This window comes from Zalophus californianus, chromosome 9, assembly GCF_009762305.2.
Source record: "Zalophus californianus isolate mZalCal1 chromosome 9, mZalCal1.pri.v2, whole genome shotgun sequence".
Taxonomy (NCBI): Eukaryota; Metazoa; Chordata; class Mammalia; order Carnivora; family Otariidae; genus Zalophus; species Zalophus californianus.
The window spans coordinates 78,344,088-78,370,822 of NC_045603.1; the positions used below are offsets into that span (position 1 = coordinate 78,344,088).

General features: G+C 35.7%; 1 protein-coding gene and 1 non-coding gene across 12 annotated transcripts in view; both read right to left on the minus strand.

The window, feature by feature from the left end:
• The window catches only part of CCDC91 (coiled-coil domain containing 91), a 349,923-nt gene that overhangs the window by 60,813 nt on the left and 262,375 nt on the right, over positions 1–26,735 (minus strand). For 10 of the 11 annotated variants that reach the window (XR_003519855.2, XM_027593308.2, XM_027593305.2 and 7 more), the window contains one exon: positions 25,157–25,270. The exons of the other annotated variant lie outside the window; for it this stretch is intronic. Coding sequence is in view for 9 of the 10 variants with exons in the window: in XM_027593308.2 (XP_027449109.1) it covers positions 25,157–25,270 (114 nt within the window). In the remaining variant the exon portion in view is untranslated. The remainder of the gene's footprint in view (positions 1–25,156; positions 25,271–26,735) is intronic. 11 annotated transcript variants of the gene reach the window in all.
• LOC113923228 lies at positions 9,272–9,378 on the minus strand. Its single transcript, XR_003520232.1, has one exon. It is a non-coding gene; the product is annotated as a U6 spliceosomal RNA (small nuclear RNA).

Sequence of the window (26,735 nt, forward strand, 5' to 3'; positions counted from 1 at the left end):
GGCTCGGGTTCTTGCTAATGAGGCCCTTGGGAAAATATAAACACTCCTCCTGAATTCAGATCTCAAGCCTGCCCACCACATTCTTGTTTTCAGCTTCAGCTTCTGGCACTAGAGCCTGGAACTGAGGCCTTGCATCAGATGCCAAACTAAATATTTGGGAACAAGGATTATAATAACCTTTTGTTTGTTTGTTTGTTTTAAGTAATTTAAAAACATATAACATAAAGTAAAACAAAGAAAAATTAGGATGGGGAAATAACTATGACACAGAAAACTTGAGAGCTTTCAGAGCATTTTCTTGGATATTCATTCATATATTATTCAGATTATAGAAGTAATTGTTGGGGTAAATTAGCATGGCCTTTGCAGCAGAGAAGGAAGGGGAGATATGAATTCCTTCACGGACATTAGTGAAAAATGCAAAAAATAAAATTACCTCAAAGCACCGGGTGATGGCAGAGCAGAGAGTCATTCAAGTTCACCTTCTACATCTCCAGGTCTAGCTACGTTTGCATGAATGACTCACCAACGGGCACCCTAGTGAGACCTCACCCGACCGTGGGTGCTGTTGTTGTGAATCACGAACTTCTTCATGCAGTTAAACCCTGCCTCACTCTCTATTTTCAGAGGAGGAAAATAATTGCCCCCCTGAAGGCTTTCATATTAAACATGTCAAAGCACATTATTGATATGTGAAAAGAACTCTGACATATTTAGCATAAAATATTTCAGAGTCAAAAGACTACGCTTTACTTAAAATGACAGATTGGTCTCCAAGGCCTAACAGAATCTGTGGACTTATTAAAAGAACATGCTAGCATCTCCTCAATTAGTCTTTACAATGCTTGTTCCTGTGACGGGAGAGCGGTTCCCTCGGGGAGAGCAGTAGTGACGGAACGGAGCCGTGGGAGGTGCTCTGGGATGTCGGCAATATTCTGCTTGACTTCAGTGCTGGCTACACAGGGGTGCTTCCTTTGTGAAAAGCCACTGAGTGGTGTGCTAAGGGTTTATGTTAAACTAAAAATAAAAAGTTTTTATAAAAGGAAGCTGCTGAGTAGATACAACCCCATATACATAGCTAATTTCTCCTGCTATTTAAAAGATATCAGTAAGTTATTAATAATCAGCACAACAAAATTTAAAAAAAGGATGTTTCTACACTGATGAATGAGCTCGTTTTACATTCCTGTGAATCATTGTTACGTATTTCCTAAATACAACTGTTTTCTTAATATTTGAGAGTGATGCAATCAAGGGTGAATTTACATGCTTTACTTATTTTCATGCACCTCAGTATAATTAGTACTATGTCTGAAAGAAAATGTACAATTTCCTCTAAATAGTGACAGTAAAAACTTATTAAGCTCTTACAGTGTGCTATGTGTCAGACACTAAATGGAGGAGTTAACATTCCGGCTACCATTTAATCTTAAAAGAACCAGTCTCTTCCCTGCCAAGAAACACCATCCGAAGGTGGCACATTTTGAATGCTTAATAACGTTAGCTATTATTTGAAAAGAATTTCTCTTCCTTTATAGTTTGCACGTTCTGTCATTTATTTAAACATAGCTGAGGATCTATGATACACCAGGCATGTTGCGATCTTGAGTCCTGTGCTATTTCTTCAGCGCATCTATTTGAGGGAATTATGAAGGACATAGAGCTTTGCTAATAAAGTTTTAAATTTCTTTTAATTTCATAGCATATCTGAGACTTGACAAAGAAAAACACAGAATGATCGAGGAAAGGCAGTACCCAGGAATCTCTCACATTTCAACATTTTAAAATCATCAGCTCCTTTGTAAATGAGATTTATTTCCCAGCCGATAATTAATCTGTGATATCTATTCTCTTCGGTAACATACAATTTGGTATTTATTGATTTACCAATTACTCCGTGTTTTCACAATAAACCCAATTAATTCATAAACTCGATGGGGTGGCAAACTTTTTTGTAGAGAGCCAGATAGTAAAAAATCTAGGCTTTTCAGGCCATATGGTCTCTGTCACAATCACTCAACTCTGCTCTTGTAGCACACAAGCAGCCATAGATAATATGTAAACAAATGTATGTAGCTGTGTTCCAATAAAACTTTATTTAAAAAAAAACAAACAGGGGTGCCTGGGTGGCTCAGTCATTAAGCATCTGCCTTTGGCTTGGGTCATGATCCCAGGGATTGAGCCCTGCATCGGGCTCCCTGCTCAGCGGGAAGCCTGCTTCTCCCTCTCCCACTCCCACTGCTTGTGTTCCCTTTCTTGCTGTGTCTCTGACAAATAAATAAATAAAATCTTAAAAAAAAAAAAAACAGGCAGCAAGCTGGATTAGGTCCATTAGTCATGTTTGGCCAACCCCTGCTTTATCCATCAATACCTTTTATAGCGCTAGACAGATAGCTGGCCTCAGTAAATAACTTCTTACTTGATAGAGTCAATGACATTGGAAAAGGAAATGCAGGAAATGGGAAGAGAAGTGGCATTAATTCTGAGTTCTCCAAGAGGACACTTCCATATTCCCTGTACTTCTAACCTGGAATGCACCTCTTCCACTTTTAAATTAGATTCTAGAACTAGAGAGAATATTCTTTCTACTCATGTATAAGGAATTTTCCCATATTAGGAAAAGAAAAATTTGACCAAAAATTCAAAGTGATTGGGGAGAAATGTGGAAGTCAGTGTGGTATCTTTCCCCTTGCAAGTAGAAAACAGGTATTTGTAGATAAGGTAGGGAAATCCACTGGAAAAAAGAACCTATTCATAAAAGAATGCATCACAGAAACCCAGATATGGGTGGTCCAACCAGGCAGAAGTGGTTGGCAGTGGGATTTAAAAAATAAGATTAACACAAGATGTTAAGTACTGAAATCCCTCTAGTCACAAACATGTGTGCTTTTAATGACATTCAGAGCCACTCTGTAAAATGAAAGAACAGAAGTTAATTTATTTCATCGAAAACATTATGAAAAATCCTAGAGTACCCTAGAATTAAGAACCTTTTATTATTTTCTCATGGCTGAAAATCATGTTCATCTGCCAGGGACAAGTAACATTCATGGTTATGGTGGAGACAGAAGCCTGACAGCAGCATGACAGCAAGGGACTACACCAACACATTTTTTTTTCAACATAAAGTTGACATATGAGATGCAGACATGGTGCAGGGGGTCCTTCATAAAACAAAGAAACAAAATAAGTACAGCTTTTCCTCAGACTCTACTGAACAGAACAACTATTTCAGTAAGCGGAATCACCCCAGGCTCAGTCCTCACTGTGACCTCCACTCTCATTTATTCAGCAGATACTTATTGAAGGACTATAAAATATCAGCCACTGGGGGGCTGCACTGGAACATAGGGCTTTTTTCCTTCTCTTTTCAAGCATGCCACTCTTCTTGGAGAGAAACAGACAACAACCATCTAAAACAGTAAATAAAACAATTTCAGCAACTGATGAAGTGCTAGGGGAAGAAAAGGCATTGGCAGTAGAGCATGGCAGGTGGAGGGAGAAAAATATGGAGGGATGTTAGCTAAGATGGCCAGGGATGGACTTTTTGAAAAGGTAACATTTGGTAAACCCTGAATGTAGGAGTCTCTCAGGCAGAGGACATGACTGTGGCCAAGGTCACAATTCCCTGAGAGGGACTCAGCTGAACCCCGCCAGTCACCAACAATCTCAGCAACTGGGGGAATTAGTATGTTAGTCCTAAAATCCATTTCCATTGCTTAATAAGTTCTTGTAACAGTTCCTTGAGGATTCTGTTTGGTCTTTTGGACTTCTTTTGTGGGGAAGCCTACAAAAGGAAAGTTGGTGAGATGAGCTGTAACCCCTTTTTTAGTCTGTCTCAAGGCCACAACTAATTCTCATCTCCCTCCTCTACTCTTTGGTCTAGATTTCTCTTACTCTTGGTTGAACCCTGCTATTTTAGGGGCTTACTGATGAAATAAACCTGATTCACATCCATAAGACCACTAAGATTCTGTTGGAGTCAGTCGTTTGGTTACCACTACTAGGCGGTGAGTGCTACTGGTACCTACTGGGTGGAGGCCAGGCATGATGTTGAATATCCAACAATGACTGTACAGTCTCCAAAAATAAAGAATTATCTGACCCAAAGGATCAATAGAGCCAACACTGAGAAACCCTGGTTTAGAGGTCACCAAGTATATTACATTCATCATTTCGTTACATTCTTGGGATTATGGGGGTTATTAGTATCTCTTCACTACAGATGGGGAAATTAAACTCAGTGAAGGAAACTGACTTGCCAAATATCCAAAAGAATGCTACCAGTAAAAATGAGTATAGTAGTTCATTTCCATTTCATGCAACTTTTTCGGGTACAGATGGCAATCACTACCCAAACTTTTTATCTTCATTAATCTCTTCCCTAGAAACCAAGAGATAGCAAGCTTGATGTGCAGGCTCACCTCTGTCATTCACTGATAAATTCGTTATATTAAGAAACTAAGCCTTTCATTATATTAAGAAACTAAACCCTGAATTTGCATCAGAGAAAAAAAATCATTTTCAAATTTACACATTCTGAATTTATACCACATTTATTCCCAAAGCTTTATTCAAATAAGGAACTTGTACATTGTATAGTACTACTGGTAGATTTAATATATTTACACATAGTATTAAAGAAATCTTTTTTGTTTTTGTTTTTTACTCCTGAGAGATAGGCTCAGAAATACTGTCATCAGTGATAACACACAGATCTGTCAAGAGGGAGCATGGAGTCTAATTGTTCCGATTGTTCTCTCTGGTGTCTTAATTCTGCCATTTTTCTAATGGTATGACCTTGGACAAGTTACCTAACCTTCCTCAAAGCTTAAATTTTCTTACCTGTAAAATAGTAACTTACTGTGAAGCTTCCTTTAAGGATTAAATAAGGTAGTGCATATGAAACATGGTGACTGATAAACCATGCACACTGAATAAATGGTAGTTGTATTAAATATTCGTTGCCTTTTGGCTTCCAGCACCTATTTCACCTTCTTAATGGCAACTTGAACTCCAGTTGGGGAATTAATTCTTACCCGATGGATTTGGTATGGTGGACTGTAATTAGGTGTCTTGCCTTCCTCTAACCAAAGGGCAGGCATGTAACCCAAACCAACCCAATCAGATGTTCCCTCTCTGAAATGTACATACTGAGTGGAGAAACAACACAGAAAATGGTTAGTTCTGTCCTCTCCTAGTAATGCTACCCTGACTAGTTTATTTTTTCATTCTAACACCATTATTAACATCGATGCCTCTGAATTTCCAAAGATGACTTACTTCCCTTGCACATGTCCATGTCTGGTGTACAGCCTCCCATCAATTCTGCAAGCCTCTGGTAACCTTTCAACAAAATCCCTTTTCCTAAAGTTAGCCCGATCCAGTTCTTTTGCTTGTAACCCAAACACTGTAGACACAGAAAGTAGCTACATCTTACATCTGCATAAATTATCTAATCTAATTAATATTTAATTAAAGTAAGTGCGAATAAGATTTAGTGACTTCTCTCTGCTTTTAGAAGTCTGTTTTATCATTAATTTGCCTTTTGGTTTTAGCCCTAATACATATCCACACACAGTGAAGTCTACATAGGAACTAAAGACTGTTTACCCAAAAGAAAATTCTGTGGAGCAAAGGTGCTGTTTAAGCAGTCATCTCTGTTTGCTCTCTGTTGGAGCACTTCTTGGTAGGGCTTCAAGAAATACAAGGCAAGTGAAAAGAAACTGAATGTCTGATTGATGTCTGATTGCCTGAGTCCACAATTCTATAGGCTTACCTGAGATCTTAAATAAGAATCTTTTCAGATACAGAGGCTTTCATTATTTTTGGCTTTCCTTCTGTGTCTTGGATGTGGTTGCTCTTTGGGTATAGCTATGGGTCAGACTCTGTGTGGTAAATCTGAATGTGCAATTACTGGCATGAGGGTGAGAGGAGAGGAGTGGAGCAGAGTGAAAGTGCGTGTTTCTTAAACGAGGAAAGAAATGAATAATCACTTTGGTTTTTGCTTTACAGATGCTTTGATCCACTTCATTTTTCACTGTGGGAAGATAGAATGGCGATCTCTGAGTTACTTTAGTGTTCACTTCCCAGAGTAACCCTTTCAAGGCCACGGAATATCATGCCTCTGTCAGCCGGGTTGTGACATGAATAAGCCATTAAGATGGCATTTCAGCACAGGGGACAAAAATATGTTCTTTCCCATCACTTCGTATACAAAATTCAGGGCTCCGTTACTTTCCCCACATTTCAGAATAAATGATTCTCAAGGCAAACAGTAACAATTCTTTGAGCCGGAAAATTTGGAAAAACTAAATGTATATTTAAGAAAGTCAAAGACTCCCTGTTTCTTGAATAATTAAGCTGAACTCCAGATTTTTGTTAAAAAATAGAAGGAGAAAAGAAGTCCATTAGCAGATACTAAAATGGGTAACAGTTCCTACTTTCAGTACTATTGACGCAGCTTCTACCAATTACAATGCATAGTTTCGGTTGTTGTATAGCACCATTAGCAATCTGTCGTCTGTAGCAAGTTTCCAAAACTAAAATGGCAGATTAATTTATAGCTCTAGAGAAGCTGCTCTGCTAAACTTCACTTAAGGCCATTACCTGCCAGACAGGGCATTTTTTTCTTGATCTACGTATGTTGAATGAAATATATGCATTAGAATCTTTTAAAGTGACATAAGCAGTTTCATGCATAGTTCAATAATTAGTTCAAAACTTTCCTAAAAACAAACAAACAAACCACTAATAGAAGACACGGAAATATTTAGTGATAATATATTCGTTTTCCTAGGAAGTACTTTACCAGCTGGTGGTAAAGAAGCAACTGATTCAGGGTGGTCTTTGATTATTCTTTCTTCTTAGTCGTATGCCCTCTTTTCTCAACCTATTAGTAATTCTACGTTGTGTAAAGTTTAAGGATGCTGGGGGCAAGGAATTTATTTGTATTATGGATTACACTGTACTGAACACATATGGAGCTCATTCATTAAAGATTTCTGAAGTGACAGTTTCAACATCATGTCTTAATGGTAATATTCTTATTCTTAATAAACACTGACGTGCCATCAATTACTTCAGTAGGTACTTTTTAAACCAGAATCTAATTTAACAATTTATAGCCTAGTTCAAAACAAACTATGAGATTTAGAATGTGCTCATTTCAACCATGAATGCAGAGTGAATGTTCTTCAGTGTGAAGCTCTACCTATCCATTCATTCACTTCGCACCGGGAGTGGAAGAATGAGGTATCTCCGTGATTCCCACTATTACCTACATAAAACTCTACTAGCTCTTTCTCACCAGACAAGATGAATGCTAACTACTTTTATTAAATTACAGGATTCATGCAGATGTTAAGATACAGCTAGCTACTTTATATCTGTAGGGTTTTTTGGTTACAAGCAATAAAACTGGATCAGGCTAACTTTAGGAAGAGATTTTCTTGAAAGGGTATCAGAAGCTTGTGCAACTGATGGGAGGGTGCACACCAGATATAGAAATGGACAAGCGCAATTTTTCTCCTTTTATAAAACTGACATTTTTCCATTCAAACACAATTTAGCTAACACACTCATTGCCTTACATATTTTACTACTGTTGAGAATTTTCTTTTTCCTTAGTTTAAATCAGAGTTTACTGTATTACAGCTAAGAAAACTATAAGATGGTATCACACTTTTAAAAATATGATTCCAGGGGTGCCTGGGTGGCTCAGTCATTAAGCGTCTGCCTTCGGCTCAGGTCAGGATCCCAGGGTCCTGGGATCGAGCCCCGCATCGGGCTCCCTGCTTGGCGGGAAGCCTGCTTCTCCCTCTCCCACTCCCCCTGCTTGTGCTCCTGTTCTCACTGTGTCTCTCTCTGTCAAACAAATAAATAAAATCCTTAAAAATAAAAAAATATCTTTACGGTTATCTTTTCTTAGACATAAGTGTGGAGAAAACCACTGGTCTAAAATGGAAGCTCTACAGCCCAAAGAAATGGTTATGTATTAATTGTGGTTAATGGTTATTTATTTATTAATTTATGAAGGCGTATTTTTCCATTAATATGTTATACATGTCATGAAATATGTACTATTTAAAGCTAATGTAATTGAATAATCCTTCATTACATTTGAAAATCTTGGTTTAGTACTTTGAGATACAGTGATTTGGCTCTAGATGTCATTTAACACTTAGTTTTGATGGCTGTAAGAGCCAAAAAAGATACCTCAAAATCATGTAGATGAAATCTGAAACACAGCATAGTTAGCTCTACTTACTGAATCATGAGACTTGTTTTCAGTTTCACCCATAGGTTAAGTTCCATGAAATTCTGAAGACACTGAATTGAGTATTATGTGACACTAAAATTCTGTGAAAAAGTTGCAGTCTTTTACGGTTAGGTTTGGTGTTTTGGGGAGATGCGAGAAGAAACAGGAGGCCGGATCATGGAGAACCCTAGAGGCCACTGCAATGACTCAGGCTTTCCTCTGTGTGACATGGGACCATTTCAAGGTTTTATGCAGAGAAGTGAGAAAATCTGACTGAAGTGTGAAAAATGACTTTGCAGTGCAAGAGTAGAGGTAAAGATACTCATTAGGGGGCTTGTGAAGAAGGCCATGCAAAAGCTGACAGTGGCTTAGTCACTGGTGATAGCAATCAAGGTGGTCAGAATCTGGATATTTTTTAAAGATCGATTTCCCTACACATTGGATAGAGGGAGAGAAAAGTAATTGTTAAACGTTTTAGCTTCGATATCATTCCGCTGGGCAGGGTTCTCTGATCCATGAGGACGTGATTAGGTCCCATCCCATGTGCCTCTCTAGCACACTGTCCAACTTCTCTCTCAGCACTCTGACGTGTGGCCAGTTCTGGCTTTTCCCTTCTCCTTCTTAGGCTCTAATCCTTGGCAGTGTAGGGATCATGTCTATCTTATTTATAGTATATACTTAGTATGTAAATGTTGAATAAGCACTTGTTAATGAGTGAATAGAATAAGTAAAATCTTTACAACAGAACTTAATAATACTGTTGCAATGAAGATATTGGGAAATTCTTTCTTGGTGTAAGACTGTACAATATCTTCTTATTTTTCTACAGTGGTACATCACCAATTCTATAAAATAGTTCATCATCACTTGTATTTTATTAAGAATTATTATAGTTAAATAGTAGTATCTTCCTTAGCAAATGGTAGTAGCTCTTAAAGGACTTTATCAAGGCATCTAATATTTTTCACAGCCTAATGCATGAAAAAGTCTTAAGAACCTAAAGTATATATGAGAATTGCTATGACTGATTTTATTTTATGTGTCATCTTTGCGCAGAGGCCATGCTAATCTTCTCCGTGTCAGCCCAATTTTAGTATATGTGCTGCCGAAGCAAGCACTGACTGATTTTATTTTAAACGTGAGATTGGCCAGATTGTATACTATTTGACACTAATAGGTTGAGTGTAAAAATAAAACAATTACAGCTTCAGGGATGGGAGTTGGGAACATTCCTGTCTTGACTGTTGATAATGCAGTTCAAATCTCTAATAGAACCGATCTACTGGCAGTCCTTTGTTAAGTTTTTGCTTAGTTTTGTACAGTATATACATATTCTGAGAAAAGTTCGTGAAACAGAGCTTTAAAAGCCTAAAGCAAAAGAGTAGCACAGCTTTTCATGATTCAAAACCTGGTAATGAAGCCATTAATTCATTTAGCTCTTCACATACTCTTTGTGCTTGCCATGTATGAGCCTAAAAAAAAGAACTAATACCTTATCACTAAAATAATTTTTGTTAGAAACTTTGATGCAAAGAAGATAAGTATCTAAAAGGAGCAGAACCCTCATAAGACACTGGGTGTCATATATTCTGTGTAAAAAAAATCCTTTTGCATTATCTGCTTAGAAGTGAATTACAAGGGGCACCTGGGTGGCTCAGTCGTTAAGCGTCTGCCTTCAGCTCAGGTCATGATCCCAGGGTCCTGTGATTAAGCCCCCCATTGGGCTCCCTGCTCAGCGGGAAGCCTGCTTCTCCCTCTCCCACTCCCCTGCTTGTGTTCTCTCTCTCGCTGTGTCTCTGTCAAATAAATAAAAATCTTAAGAAAAAAAAAAGAAGTGAATTACAAGTGTACTTAGCCAATGGTGTCTATCTCTTAAGTTTCTCAGGGTGGTTTTACCATGAGTTTACTGCATTGAAGGACTGGTTTTCAGCTGTCTAGGTACAGACTTCAGATTTGCCAAAATACTAAGCACAGATCTTTCTCTCAAAAGAAGACTTGTATTAACTCACGTTCACAAGGCTGTCTATAAACACTTCCCTATACTGTAAACAAATCACAATCAGAAAGCTGCCTAATAAGGAGAGGGTCTGAGCAAATGGTGTTAGATTACATAAATGTTTAATGGCATTTCTTCATTCATGAAACAAAATTTTCTTGAACATCTGCTATGTGCCAGGTTTATTCTGAGATACTGAGAATACAGTGGTGAACGAAACAGATGAGGTCCTTTCTCTCTTGGAGCTTATACTTTAGTGAGGGAGACAGGCAATTAACATGGATTTTTGTTTTTATATTGATGTGTCGCTTAGATGCATCTTAGATGCCACTTAGAGTACTGCCTCATACACATGATGATATTTAATGAATGAATAAATAATGCAATATAAACTATTAAAATAGTTTCAGATAATGATATGGGGAAGGAAGAAAATATAATGGGGTCATGATATGATAAAGTAGGATTAGTAGGAGAGAGAGTAGCTTACCTAGATTGGTTGGTGTGTAATAGGTTAAATTACTATTTGGCAACTATTGACCCATTCTTTTCCCTCACGTCCATGGAGGATTAGTTTTCTACTCCATTGATGTTGAATTTGACCGTGCAACATGCTTGGCCTCACGGTGGGTGGAATGTACTTCTCTGCCTTTTGAACTTGGGCTTGGCCATATGACTTGCTTTGGTGCACAAGATGTCAGAGGTGACACAATCAGAAACTTCCAGTGTTCCTGTATTTCGGTTTTTCCTCTTGCACTTGTGCCACGGACATAAGAAGAACATGCCTTGGATAGCCCATCATAGATACCCTCTGAGTTTTGGAAACTCTGTTCAAGTGGTTTAATTTCTTTCACTAAATTCAAAAACTTTGATTCTTGAATGTCTATGCTATTTTCATTAATCTGTTGACTACTAACATCAGGGTCTTAAATATAAAAGAAATATGAGTGAACAAGTTGCATTTTGGTGGGAGAGTTGAAAGGAAGGGAATTTTATTAACTATGAAAGTACACAATAAAAAAAGGTAGATGTAAAACTTTTTTTTTAACAGGATTTTTTAGTAATTTAACCACTAAAATCAACTAAGAGCAGAAGGAGAGCATGTTTGTTTAGTCCAGTGGCTAAGCTCCACCCCAGACAAGATATTTTCATTTTCAACACATGATACATAAGAAAAGGAAAATGTGAACCACAGGAATGGAATAAATATTGAGGACAAAAGCAAAGTGTTGAATATATTATAGTCACACTAGATCTTAAATGAATAAGCACTCTAAACTATAAAGGAAAAACTAAGCAACAAAATTATTTTATATGCCAAATGTCCCCACAGATGAATAAAAAGCAGACATTAAAATTCTTGTAAAATGGCAAAGAAATTATGATTAATATGTTCCTGGTACAAGGTAATGATCACATTATACACGCAAAAAAAATGAAAATATGAAAAATCTTCATGACAAGAATAGTGGAATCATTTAATGAATCAACCCCAATGTACACTGAATGTTGGATATAGGATTTATCCTGAAATATTGTACTTCAACTCAAATGTTCAGAAAATTATCTACATTGGAAAACATTATCTGGAAAAGACTCAAACGGATTGGAGGGATCTAACTTTGAAACTTACTAGCATAATAATGTTCTGACTGGCAGCCAGCTTTTGAGCAGCCATAATCTTCTATAGCCCAGAATCTCAAAGAAAGATAGAAGTAAAAAGGACCAGTGAAAATAGACACAGCAAAACCTATGTACTTATTACATAGTTAAGGATTAAAGACTCTCCTTTTTCAGACACACAAAGAATATATGTGACTTAATTTGATAAAAAGTATTTTGCTGTCTAGTTTCTTATTATTTCCTCAATTTTACACTCAGAGTTGAAAAAAATAGCAGAGGTCATGGATAACAGGTTCGACAGCAAGAAAATGGAGAGGATGTAGAAGAAATAGATCCACTGATAAGAATGTGATGTATATACCAAGAACAAAGATGTTTCCAAGGACATAAGAGACAACCGAAATTTAATCTAGGTGAATTCAGTAAAAAGACAAGTTAATCAAGTTCTTTCTACTTCAGGAATCTTTGGGGCCATCACTCTATGAAAACAAGTACTATAACTAATGTATATAAGATGTCCCCAAATTACCAAAGGTAAAATTGTTAACTCAAGAACAATCACTTAATCACTAAAACCTACAAAAAAAAATCTATTTATATATACCTTCTAAAGCTATCTATTTTTAGCATAAGTACATGGAACGAAAACCTTATCTATCCAAAATACTGCATAGCCTCTGAACAGTGTCACATCATTTGGGCCTAACTGTAGAAACCTCAGATTATTTGAGAAAGTATGAAATTGTGGTGGCCAAGTGGCAAACTTTCTACAAGATGTCTGATGAACCTGGCAACTGCTGAAGTCCTGTTTTAGTAAGAATGAAACCCATGTAGTTTTTGACTTCAAAGGATCAGATTTAGAATTAGCCATGAGACTAAAAAGCTGGAAAAATATTTCTACGGTAACCATAGCAACTTGGAAAAAATTTCCAAAATATGTAGTGGCCACTTGTAATGTTCCCTGATTTTTGATACCCTTCCTGTGTTTGATGAATTTCTAGCCTTATGAGGTATGACTCCCCTAAGTAAAACCCAGAAAACAGAGTTATCTATCCTGCTTTATTCCCAGGGCTCTGCTAATCAGAGTCAACTGTGATGGACTTTGATTTAGCAGACTGAGAGGAAGGAAGCACTGTATAGCATCCATTTTGCTCATAAGGATGAGACACATTCAACTGTTGGCTACTTCAATGGTTGCATTAAGCAACGGGCTCTTAGAGTGCTTGATGGGAATCTCGCAGCAAAGGGGGACTTATCTTTAAGCAAGTTGTGTGGTACAGTTTTGGTATTGTTTCTAGAAGCTTGACTTTGACCCTGGTTCTCTAGCTCTCAACAATTTGGTCAACTACTCAATTTCCTTTTAATAAATTTTTTACTGCTTAACTGCCCAGAGACAGCTTCTGCTGCTTAAGAGGAAAACCCTGGTCGATACTAAATGGCTACTAAGAAGTGGCTGAAGGCAATTTAGCCTCAGGAAAATCAGGAAGATCTATGGCTAGTTCTGGCTCTCTAAGGGCTGATGGCTCTAAAATTCCAGCTGTTTCTGAAAGAAAAAAAAAAAGTCAAGTCTGGCAGCCTGCAGTTAGCAAAGTAACAAATTATTAACTATAGTCACTTGAAATGAAGTGACCAATGAAGGCAAGACTTCGGAAGATCCAGTGGCTACTAACATGGAACAACAATATAAACAAGAATCCTGACTGGCTGTTAATTCCACAGCACAGCTTTTAAAAAGATAACGAAATGTTCACAATTCCAAATTCTCAGTTCAAGGCAAAAATCACAGCCAAGAGCTACTCCCTAATGTTCCCAGGGAGGGAAAAGGCAGCGTCAGTGAACAACATTGTCTACCTTCTACAAACCAGGAGTGCTCCTGGGTATCGCTGCTTTCAGTGTAGATAGTGGGATGCTGAGGTGGCCGACCTCAGGCAGAAACACTTAGATGCAAGAGGCAGGAGGAGAAGGTTACTGTTCTTATTAGGAGAGTTAAGTTTAATCAGAATGCTCTGGCCTGCACTGACCATTGGCTTTGGCTACTGGATCAAATGATCCATATATCAGATAAGTATCCAAAAAAATTCCAACTTAATAAAATTATAAGATATCTAGGTTTAATAGAGGCCTGACTTGAACCACTAAAACAAAAATTTGTAACGTCTTTTCCAATTTCTAGTCCTAAGTCACTTTGCAGACCCAGAGCTCTCTGAGTAAAGGACAGAGTGCAAGTTCCTGAAGACATGTATTGTAATGACATCACAGGTGTAAACTGTAAACTCTCAGCTTGGCCTCTTCCATCAAGGTAACTGCACTGGAGAAAGGGATAGACCAGGTCTTTTGGGTACTGTTGTAGAATAGCTCTGAACTAACTCTAAAAGACGGGGGACCCAGAATACCACTGTGGGCTAGTGGTCACAAAGGACGACTGTGGGAATCAAATGATGAGTGGATGGAATTTTAACCAGAATCTGCCTCACATCCAGTCCAGGAGGACATTAAACACACAGAGTATACCGTTGGCACTGGAGAAGGAGAGTAGATTACCAGAGGCTTAATCAGATAGTGGTTTCACATGCAGTTGCTCCTGCAGATGTGCATTCATTGCTAGTGCTCAGCACCAGGTATACTCAGACTATTCATCTGCACATGACTTTTTCCTTCTTTCCCAATAGAGAGAGAATACCTGTAAGAGCTGTTTTCATAGAGCAATAAATCATTTCCTCTTAGGGTTATACAAATTATTTGGCTCTGAACCACAGTATATTTCACAAAGACCATTACTGTCTCACCAAAACACAGGACAACTACAATGATGACATTACATCTCCAGGACCTGGAAAGCAGGAAGTAATAAGTATTCAAGATCCTTTGTACAGATATGTACAACATAGCTCTAAGTCCAATATGAGTGTAGTAAGGTGGGAGATACATCATTATGAGAATATAAAAGCTACACCACAGTGAAGTTTCTGAGGGCCCTGTGATCTTGAGCATATCAGGTTAACCTCTACAAAGTTAGATAACCAACAATACCTTATGCGTCCTGCCACTAAGAAAGAGGCACAGTGGTATGTGGGTCTTTTTGAAAATAATATATATCCCATTGGGAATCTTGCTTTGACCTATTTATGAAGTGACCTGAAAGCCTCCAGCTGTTGAGTGAGCGCATAGGACAAAGGAGGCTTCCTCGTTGCCCCGGCTCCAGAGCATCTACCTGGCATCCATGACCAACAGAGTCAGTGGATTTAGAGACGTTAGTACTCCATCACAGTGCTAGATGGAACCCGTGGCAAGTTCGGATCAAGGAGCCCTAGCAGAGATCTCTAAGGTTCCGGAGCAAAGTCATCAGGCAGGAAACTTGTCCCTTTGAAAGGGAGCATTTAGTTCACTACCAAGTGCTACTAGAGTCTGTATATCAGGCTGCAGAAACAATAAATGTGACCTGATCTGCCCTAAATGAACTTGGTTTAGCTGATTCACTGAACTATTAAATTCACTGAACTATTTACTCAGGAGTAAACCATATTAAGTGGCTGTGACATACATGGAATGAGACTTGAGAAAGAAACAGCAGAAGTTATGTGATCAGATCATTCACACTCTCAGCTGCACTTGCCGTGTGGTAGGTTGCTACAAGAGATTCTAGGCCATTCCCATTATGAACACATCTTGTTTTTATAAGGGATAGCTGAAGTATTTTGTTATTATTTTACTTGATATTACTGTTAATACGGTTAAGTATGGAAGAACAGTGTATTTTAAAGGTTAGGTTTAAGTACTGACAAAGGGTATAAATTGATGTTGAATAGCCAAGCAATGTAGGATAGCATACGTTTGCCATATTTTCTTGTTTTGGCATTTTGTGAAAACCCTTAACATATCAGGAGATATTCTGTGTTTCTAAGTTTGGTCACTGCGAGGTAGAATGCCCAAAGAATATTTTCTTAGCTTCTTTTCATACCCAGGATATAGGCATGTGATCAAAAGTCTACCAATCAGGTTTGCCCCCATGAAATTTCAAGAAAAAATGAACAATCTGATAAATGAAACTCCATTTGGGACCTTCTTAACTGGTGAGGGTAGAGGCAGAGACTTTGGCTTTTTGGGGCCAACATCTAGAGGTTGTGAGATGCAGTGGTGTAAGTGGGAAAGGGAAAGCAATGAGTTGGGAGGGGGAGCATTTGGTGGGCAAGCAGCAGCAATGGGATTTCCTCATTAGGTCAGTTCTATGTCATGGTTTTGGGCTTTGCTTTTGGAAGCTGAGCTTCAAAGCCTGTTTCTCCCATCCCAATAACCTCTTAATAAATAACTTCTCTTCTGTTAATTGGTCAGAATCAACCTCTGTTGCATAAAATTAGGAATTCAATCCGAATTTAAAAAATACATAGTTTTCAAATAGACCAAGTTTTCAAATAGACCTGTCAAATATTTATAGGACCTTAATTAGGTTAATCTTAAATTCTCTGCTAAAGGGATGCAATGATAAAAATTAGTTCTTAGAGGGTAAATTCATGTGAATGTTGCAGCTTTATGTATAGAACTAAGGATTATGGAATCTCAGCTGAACCAATCAATGATGAGGAGAATGAATGAAAAACTACTAGAAAAAGAACAAAGGATAATAAATATCTTTAAAAAGAGAAATAAGAGATATACACTGGTACATCAATCCCGCAGAAAGAAAAGTAAAATATCTTGCCTATCCATTTAGTATTCCTATTTTAAAAAAATAAGAAAAATTGTCTGACAATTTAGTCAAAGACTAAGTCAGACATGTGATTCACCCATAATCTAATGGATTTCATTCAAAAATAATGTGATGATAATAAATGATGTATCTGTTTCCTCTCTGTTACAGACTCGAGTTCACATGTATTAAATAATTGGCCTTCCTTTAAAGAGTGAGCACAAAGCTTCCAAAGCAAGACAGGAGCACAGAGAGGTCATGTCAGTGCATATGAATCAGCAATGAACAGAATGTCAAGGAGGTTTTCTCTGTTTTCATATGAGAAGAAAAATACCGCATCTCTTAGAAAATGATTTTTTCATGCTGTTTCCAAGGCACTATTAGTTACAAACCAAATTGTTATTTTTGCTATTTTTTCAAAGGAAAGAACTGATGGCTGAGGAGATGCATATGATGGAAAACAACTACATAATAAATCAAGTAGTTTAAATGTAACAACTACCAAGTGTCATTTAGTAATAATACCATCTCCTTTGAACTGAAAGAGATTTTGATAAAGAAAAGAATAAGAAAACAGTCATTTTAGAAGTTTCAGTTAAAAAGCAGCACATAAAAAATAACTAATTTCTTAACAATTTATACATTTGAAAAATAAGTCAAAGCCTGGGAAGCAACAGATATTCATAAATATGCAGGATAATACAAAGAACATTAACCTATTATGGAGTAAGCCCACACAATCCTATTGACATAATTTCTATAGTTCAATTGTTTGAAGTACACAGAGAAAGTGATTATATTTATAAATATTTCATAAGAAGCCCTTGTAGATATCAGTGCAAGGCCTGAACTGTTACTGTTCAATTCTTGTATCTTTCTTGTAAAAGACAATAATTTCTTCTCTCTACCTAGCAAGACTGAATTAGGAATTGAGAGCCACTAAGAAGTGTCAGAGAAGTAAATACTAGGATTATACTGCTTTAGCTCCATGCTGAAATAGAATAAAATGAAGTTAAAAAAAATATTATCCATGCCAACATAACTTTAAAATTCAACAAAATTGGCTTTCAAACAGATTATGTTGGGATCATGCTCAGTTTTCTTAATTTGCTGCATAAAAAACTTGTTTGCAATAATGACTTGTATATTTGGATCTATTTTAAAGGACTGAAATAACTCTGACATATAACTTTTGTTTCATTTTTAAAGGATTGAAATAACTGACATGTTACTTTTGTTTCATTTTTTAATTCTTAGAGGAAGTGTAATTTTAAGGGAGTTTGGCATTAGCCTGTATGTGAGTAGAAATGTGTACTAATTCCAAGAATATACCCACAAGGACTTTAATGAGAACTAAAAATAATAGGCTAAGGGTTTTAAATACAGTGTTATTTGGACAAAAGATAGAGATAATACTACCTAGAATAGTAAAGTTAGACTGGTTTTAAAAAAAGCAAGACAAAGTTATTGTTACCTTATCGCTGCTATTATATAAACTCTTGGTGGTTTTAACTTCATAGCCCAATTCATGCTGCACATTTTAGAGAAACCTCATTTTAAGACTTTGTCAATCTTTTACCACCACCTAATATTTCCTAATAAAATCAGGAAAACATCAGGCCTGTTTTTTATATAAATCAAAACCTTAAAACCCTGTGGGAATGAAATAATATTTAAAATAATCTAAACCAATAGCCTTTGCTAGGGAACTCAAAAGTTCACAACAGGTGAAAAATCTACTTAAAAATCATTTATAAATTGTATGCAATACATAATTGCAAGCAATTTCCCAAGTGAGGTGTGTGACTGCACACTCTCCATGCTTTTCTGTTTTTCTTCCTAATTTGTCTGGATGGAACTGATTTCTCTAATTTATCTAGATGGAGACTGTACAAGTAGAAAGGTGTATTAAAAGCCTGCTAATGGAGAAACTGACAATCCTAGAAAGCCGTCTGAAAAATAACGTGTAAAGCAAATTATCTAACCAGACTTAAGGAGTTACTGGAGAATCTCCCTACATGGTTTACAGTCAGACAGAATCAAGTTAAAATCTTGACTTTCTCTTCTACTGATCTTGGGCAGTTATCAAATATCACTGACTCTCAATTTTCCTTGTCTGTAAAGTGCAGATATTATTTTAGGGTTGTTCTGAGGATTATGTGAAACAGTGTAAATAAAGCAGCTATCATGGCATCCTGGACAAACTCGGTGCTCAATAAATGGTTGTTGTTTTGTATTGTTTTCTGATATAGAATATTTCTTTTTTTTTTTTAAGATTTTATTTATTTATTTGACAGAGAGAGACACAGCAAGAGAGGGAACACAAGCAGGGGGAGTGGGAGAGGGAGAAGCAGGCTTCCTGAGGAGCAGGGAGCCCGATGCGGGGCTCAATCCTAGGACCCTGGGATCACGACCTGAGCCGAAGGCAGACGCTTAACGACTGAGCCACCCAGGCGCCCCCTGATATAGAACATTTCAATTCAACAATCTGGATTCCACTTAAGTTGACTATTTCTAGGTATTCCTTTAACACTAAGATCATAGTAAGATCATGTTTTCTGGGTTTCTATATTATTGAATTTCCATAGTAACTTTTTCTTCAGTTGAACAACCTCAGATCTTTCAACCTCTTCTCCTAGGTTATATCCTCAATAGCTCACTATAAGAACTCTGATTTCCATGAAAATACCGATAGCACTGGCTATTTCCAAATCTATATGTCTTTGTTATTGTACCATTTGAAATGGATGAAATTTTATAAATTTGGAAGGTAAAGTTTTTATGGGTTAACTTGAAATGGAGTAGGCTAAATTCCCTTTGGCAACAAAAAATGAGGTATGAATGAAAGGACAACAAGTATATGTGAGGGTATATTCATTTTAATATGCCTTGGTCAGATAAAAGCATTTTCTTATATGAGACCCAAATCAAAAGTTATAAGGGCAGATGCTTCTTGAATAGGCAATATACAGCCTGCCCCAGAATGAGTACAGTAAGTTAATTAGGCTAATCAATTAGAATGAAAATGAGGCAGAAGGCTGGGGAATGCCAGAAAGTGTCATTTTCCATGTTAATGCATAAAAAGTATATAAAAGAACTAGTATGATGCAACTTATTTATGCCAAGAATTCAAAACCCCTCAAAAGATTTATCAGTTATCAAGGAAAATGTTATGCACAGTGTTGACAGATTTTAGAGCTGTAAGAGACATTAGAGATCTGACAGTGCAACTTCCATATTATTAAGAGGAGAAAAATAAGGCACCATAAGATACTAGATAACTGTCTTGAAATCATGTTTAATTCAAGTAACTGTAGAACTGATCACAGAGTTCATTTTGGCCAAATACTACCTTTCAATAATTAGTTTGAGATGCAAATACTCAAGAATACGTAGCAAAACTGGATTAAAAGAGTCCTTTTAAAATTAAGAAATTCTGACAATGCCTTGAACATAAAAACTTTGAAATGAAGATAATTCCTCCTTAGTCTTCTCTAAAGATCTAAATTAAAAGGATCCTCTAAAGTGAAGATTATTTTCCTGGAGGTGATTTAGAAAACACAGGCCATAATTCTGGTTCTTCAGGGGAAAAAAAAATAATCTTTTATTACATTTGGACAAGATTTTATTTTTTAGGAATCACTGCTTGGCTGTGAGTAGTTGTTGCTTGCTGAATGTTATTCACACTTCCTCCCTCATAGCAAGCTCATGTGTAACAGTCTTAACTTGTGGGATGGGTTGGAACACTCCATTCTAATCCAAGGGCCGTAGGTCATTATAAACCACAAATTCTTCCTCCCTAGGGAAGTGTCAAGGGATGTGGTCTTTCCTATCTCATTTTTCTAGAATCTCCTTTAGTCTAAAATACAGTTTATGCTACTAATCACCGGATTTAATATATTATAATAATACCTTACCTGGCAATTAATATCAAGAGAAAAATCTTCCCCAGATTGGCACCTATGGAATTTCAACTGTCTAGTTACAATGAGGCATAATGAAAGAATAAATATTTTAAAAATGCCTGACAGGAAGGAATTTTCCCTACAAGATGATTTTGATGGTCTAGAACAGGAGTTGATAAGCTTTTCTCTATAAAGGGTCAGATAGTAAATATTTTACATTAGACGGTCCTGATAGAATCTCAAACTGCCCTGCTATTGCAGCATGAAACCAGCTAAAAAATGATACATAAATGAAGGGGTATGGCTGCGTATTTCAATAAAACTTTACTTACAAAAACAAGTAGCAAACCAGATTTGACCCACGGGTTATAGTTTGCAACCTCTTATGTAGAATTTATAATGATTCAAGAGAGTTTGGACCAAAATTTAAATTTTAATGAAATACAGTTATAGCCTTTCCAATGCAAATCACTATACTTGAAGATACCTAGCTGACTCTCAAATTAAAGATATCTTAAAATCTTTCCAGGTTTTCCTTTTACTTTTTCTTTGGATTGTACAAATTATAGTGAAAATTTCTAAATTTATTAAAAAAAATTAGACAATTTCAGGGGCACCTGGGTGGCTCAGTTGGTTAAGCATGCGACTTGATTTCAGCTCAGGTCATGATCTCAGGGTGGTGAGATGAAGCCCCACACGGGGCTCCATGTGCAGCAGGGAGCATGCCTGAGATTCTCTCACTCCCTCTGCCCCGCCCTGTGCACATGCACGTGCTCGCTCTCTCAAATAAATAAATAAATAAATCTTTAAAAAAAACAAGACAATTTTTATCATCTGTTGGAAAATTTGTAAGAGTTGAGGCTACAAAACAGCAGCTTTTCAATTCTATGCTAGTTGTGAATTCAATATAATAATTATTTTTTCTGGGCTTAACAAGATAAGAGTTTATAGAGGATTAAAAAAAATCCCTATTCCTTAGAATACTTAAAAGAAAGTCATTTTATCACTGGAACAGATCCATTATTAATTTGAATTATTTTTCTGATTGATCATTTAAAAAGCTCTCCTTCTTTGGTATTTTGATTCCATACTAATTTTTGGTTGCTACTATGACTTGGACTAACAATATAAGTACTATGTATCCAACTTAGTAAATAATTTAGTATGCAATTTCAGTGTAAATTATTTCACTTAATTAGTACATGTATAGGTAGCCCCTCTGTTCTATAGAAGATGTTTAGACTAGATGAATAGTATTTATAAAATTTGATATCTCTATTGATTTAAGGAAAACTGGTAAATGGCATTTAAAAATAAAACATTTTCTCAGTATAATTCTAATTTTTATATAATTTTAATTCTAATTCTTTGTATAATTGTAATACTTAAAAGGACTGGATAACTGATTAAAAACTTGTTGACTGCACACACACAGAAAAAGCAATGTTACCACTATGGTGATATTTGATTCTACTGCATCTTACACTGTAGGACAAGCTATAAGTTTTTTAAAAAGACAAGCATTTGGATTTTTCATTCTGTGTTCCCCTATCTTTTAAAAGTAAAAGACTAAAAAAATAAAAAATAAATAAATAAATAAATAAATAAAGTAAAAGACTAAAGGGAAAAGAGTCATTTCAGGCTTTTAGTGAATTTGGTAAGGGTAAGATGATGTCAAAGAAAAAATTGTTTAAGACAAAAGACATACGAAGACAGGAACACAACATTAGACTTCTTCCTTCAAAGATTTCTGAAAACTTCAAAAGGGGAAGATTACTTCACAGACTGGAATGTAAGCCCAGTTGGAACTAAGGTCTATAGGGCTTTTGAGGTGTCTAATGCTAAAAATCTCAAGTTGACTCTCTAGTTAAAAAAAGCTGGAGAGGAGAAAGGAAAATTTTTGTTCTGGAAAAGTGTTCTTCTCTGATGCAAATAGAAATCCATCTTACAAAGGAAGAAGTAGAGATGAGTTACCCGAATTTAGTCTTTTGGAAAGAGACAAGAAGATTATGAATTTGCTAAAAAACTTTTGTTTCTTCTAACTATGACTTTATAAGCTATGAGATATCTTATTTTTTGTGAAAAATTTCCAAGCCCAAAGATATTCACACAAATTAACTTGAAATACTGAAACCCAGTTTTGGAAAGAAGAAGAGTATAGAGAATGAATCTCAATTTTTAAAAAGTTATATAAAAAAGAGGTCTAGTAATTAGTTGGTGCTCCATTTCAGATATTTTATCCATTTTCCTTTTTTTATAGCTTTTCTGTTTGAAGAGATGGAAACATTCAAATATTAAAAGTATTCCACAATGTGCTATAAAAATAACTCTCAAATCCCCAAGTGGAAGTAATAAACTTCCTACTAGTATACTGATTAAATCAGTTCTAATCTTCTGTGAATCTAGTAACAAGAGTGGAATAAACTTTTAGAATCACACTGTAAACTTCAGAAGAAAGAGAATGCCAAATATTAATCTGAAAAGCACATTTTTCATTAGCAAAAAAAAAATAATGCTACTAAGAGTTTCTGGTATTTTTTCCCTAATAATGCAGTGAAAATGATAAAAACCATAGCACATATTATTGAGTCCTTACTTTAGCTGTTCTATTTTAGTATATGTTTATTATTAGTGACAATTCTGTAAGGTAGGTATTACATTTATTTCCCTTACCGTATACAGAAACAAGCATAAAGAAGTGGAAATTTGGTGCAAATAGAATCAAATGTCCTGATTTTGTTGTTGTTATTTAATGAATGTTTCTACATGTGAGAACTGGTTTATCTAATACAAATGAATACTAATTCTTTAATAGGATTTGTAAGAACACACAGATTAATTGGCAGAGTGCATGGTCAATCCTCTTCAAGGATTAATTTGCTCACATAGGGACCGGATGAGGGCATTTCTTGCTCTCATCTTAAACATTTCTTATGGCAGCCACATGACTCCTTTTGATGGGAAAGTAATAGAATTTTGAAATTTTCTAAGAAAAATCTTCCATTTTGATTGAAAAAATACAAATCTAAAATAATGTCATGAGATCGCTTCTTGGCCTTTTGGCTAAGATCAAGTGTAAAATAATGTCACTAGTGTGTTTGCTTTTTTCTATAATCTCTTGTTCAGATTTAGAGCTCAAGTAAAGACTGGTCACATATTATTAAGAAAACCTGAAAGAAAAGTATACACCCACAAGACATCCTGAAGTTACTTGAAGTTTATGTTCTTTCACTATTGCAGTTGTGTGCATATGTGGAAAGCATCTATAGTTCCTTTGCTGCATGACTACTTTTAAACCAGACTACTGAAAATAAGCATTTTGGGGATACACATGAGAAATAGCAGTTTTCTGAGAATATATCACTTCCTAAAAAGTCAATTGACTATTTTTGGCTCAGAGTTTTCTCTTCAGAAGGTTAGGCACCTATCAGGAATTTATTTGGGTGAAACTGCTTTTAAAAACACCTGGATAGGATGCACAAAAATTTAATCCCACACAAAATGCTTCTATGAATGGATAATTCACCTGGAAAGCTTCATTAGCAATTTTTCCTCTGCTGACAAATTCTCCTTTGTTGAAACCTAATGGTAGCTACTGAGGGAGGAGAATTTTCTTTTTATCATACCAAATTTGACTTCAAATTAAGAATGTGCAATTAAGCTGGTGTCATGTGCTTTTACTGTACTCCTAGCCTTCTACTTAACTGCCAACTGAAGGGTAATCCTACATTTTGTATTTATTTTGCCATTTGACCACCAATTAAGTTTAGATATCATGTGTCAAATTTCCTCATACACACACACTGTTTTATGCTTTATTTATATTTTTATTATATATTACATAACACATATGGTTAAATGCTACATGTTTATATTACATATATATACCTAATATTATATATAATCCCCAAGTATGTTACTTCTGTAATATATAACATATTATATGAAACATATAAAAAAGATAAACCATTGTGTATAAGAAAATTTATTTTATAACTTCTTATGTACTGTATTAGAATATGTTTATTACAGAGATTACATTAAACATCTTATGTGTTTCTTATCTTTCTTACTTAAGACTAAAGATCTGTTGCAAAGACTAAAAATTAAGTCTGACCCATTATTTTCAGCCACTGCTCAAACTCACACCTTAATAAGACCACATTGCACTGAAGTGACATTTATTTTGTAAAGCTTCAATATGTATTCTGAATTTTTTGAAGCATATTCTGAATTATGTTTCTGAAATGGAACTGTGACAGAAGAACCTTAACTTGCTAACTGTATTGAAGTCTACTAGAACCACAGTGGTGTTAACACAGTCAGAAGGCCTAAAGGGTGTATGCAAATTTCAACAGCTAGTGTAGGAAATTAACAAACTTATGGCAAAAAACCTAAAAATCTAAAACTGTCTACTTTCTTCATGAGGTAATTAAGTTGGAAATGCTATAGGTCATTTCTAGGAGTCTAGCGAGAAGTTATTCAGTGTTGCTTTTTGTTGACAGATGGAATTTATCTTTAAAGATAGAACTATCAGAATATATAGTTATATCAGAAAAAGAATCTTGGAGATTCTTAAATTAGATGACAAAGGACATTTTAAATATTTTAAAATGTCATGTTATTGTAGGAAAGCCAGTGTTTCAGTTTATGGAAGCACAAAGTAAAACCCTTCAGGGGATACTTACTCTTTTCTGTTCTTTTACATACTCTATCAGTTCATCTCTTGTTCTCTTCACTGCCTCTTCCACAGCCTTTTCACTTCGCTTTTGCTCTTCTATTATTGCTGCCTTGACAGTTTCCTGTTTGTGGGAGGAAGAAAAAAAGTCGGGGAGGTATGCACTATGACATGTTTGTGTCCATTTTATGTAAACAAAAACTCCTCTGCAATGGGTTGAGCTCATTCCGCTCAAAGTGTATCTTTAAACAGGAATAAGAATTTGCAAAATCTTTTAGGATGTTAGAGATTTCACAGAATTCATTTTTCTAAACCGAGTGAAAGGGAAAAGAAATGGAATAAGTCATTTATTGCAGGGAGCGCCTGACAGACTCCAATGGCTTCCTTACCAACCTTTCATTTGATGTTTACATGATTGATTGCCTTCCTGTACTTTGCACTATCCACATAAGACTTCCAACTTGTGTTTATTCTTCCAAGAACACCCTAATGCTCTAGCTGTTTTATTCACGTTTAATTTTCCCATCATACAGTAATCAAGTGTGGTCTGGTGAAGATTTACAGCTAGTTTGGTCCTTCTGCCAGGTTAAGATGTTGAGAGCTGGACACCATGAATAAGAGGTAAAAATTCCACCCTGTGTGCTAATATTTGAAATGAGGAATCTGGGGAGAAAAGTGGTACTTCCTGTATTACTGAAATTGTAATCAAGTACCTTGGAGATTTCAGAATTTCAGATAAGGAGAAAAAAGGCTAAAATTCTGAAAAACAAGTACAACACTTTTCAGAAAGTATATTTTCTGCTAAAATAGCATATCATGGATTGGATGAATGCCACAAAATAAACTTCTTTAACTTGTATTTATCTATATAGGTAGCATCCGTCTTTTACAGGTGATCAGTTAGAAAATGCCTTGAAATTTTGCAGGAGTATTTGCTTCACTTTGTTAGTCTTGAGGACTCTTCACTTTGTAGTGTATACTTGTTTTTGTTTGGTTTTTCCCAATTAATTTTAGATATGTGCATATAACCCAGGAAATATGAAATAATATTAAGAATTTCCTGTTGTGAATATATTTACTGTAGAAAATTTGAAAATACAGAAAATTATGAGCACAAAACAATACACACATGTCTCCACACTTGGGTATAGAGAAGGTGGGGCTCAAACTGTACATACTATTTTCTAACTGGCATTTTACACTTAAAATATATTTTGAATACTTTAACCCATTATACATTCCTTCATAATATGATTTACATTCCATTGCAGGGATATGCAAGAATTTATTTGATCAATCCTTATTCATGTGTATTATGGTTGTTTTTAATAAAATAAAGCAGTGATGAACATCCATGTATGTATTTTTGTGGTGCATGTTAGATATTTCTATAAGATGAATTCAAGAAGTAGAATCATTTTGGTCAAAGAATATAATTTTTGAGTTCTCTTATAGTTTCTGACCTTTTGTACACATTTTTTTTTTCAATAAGCAGTCCATGGAAATGGCTGTTTTCTTACATTCTTGATTACATTTTAGTTTTCCTTCTTTGAGGGAGAATGACATTAAATTTTATTTTGTATTTTAAA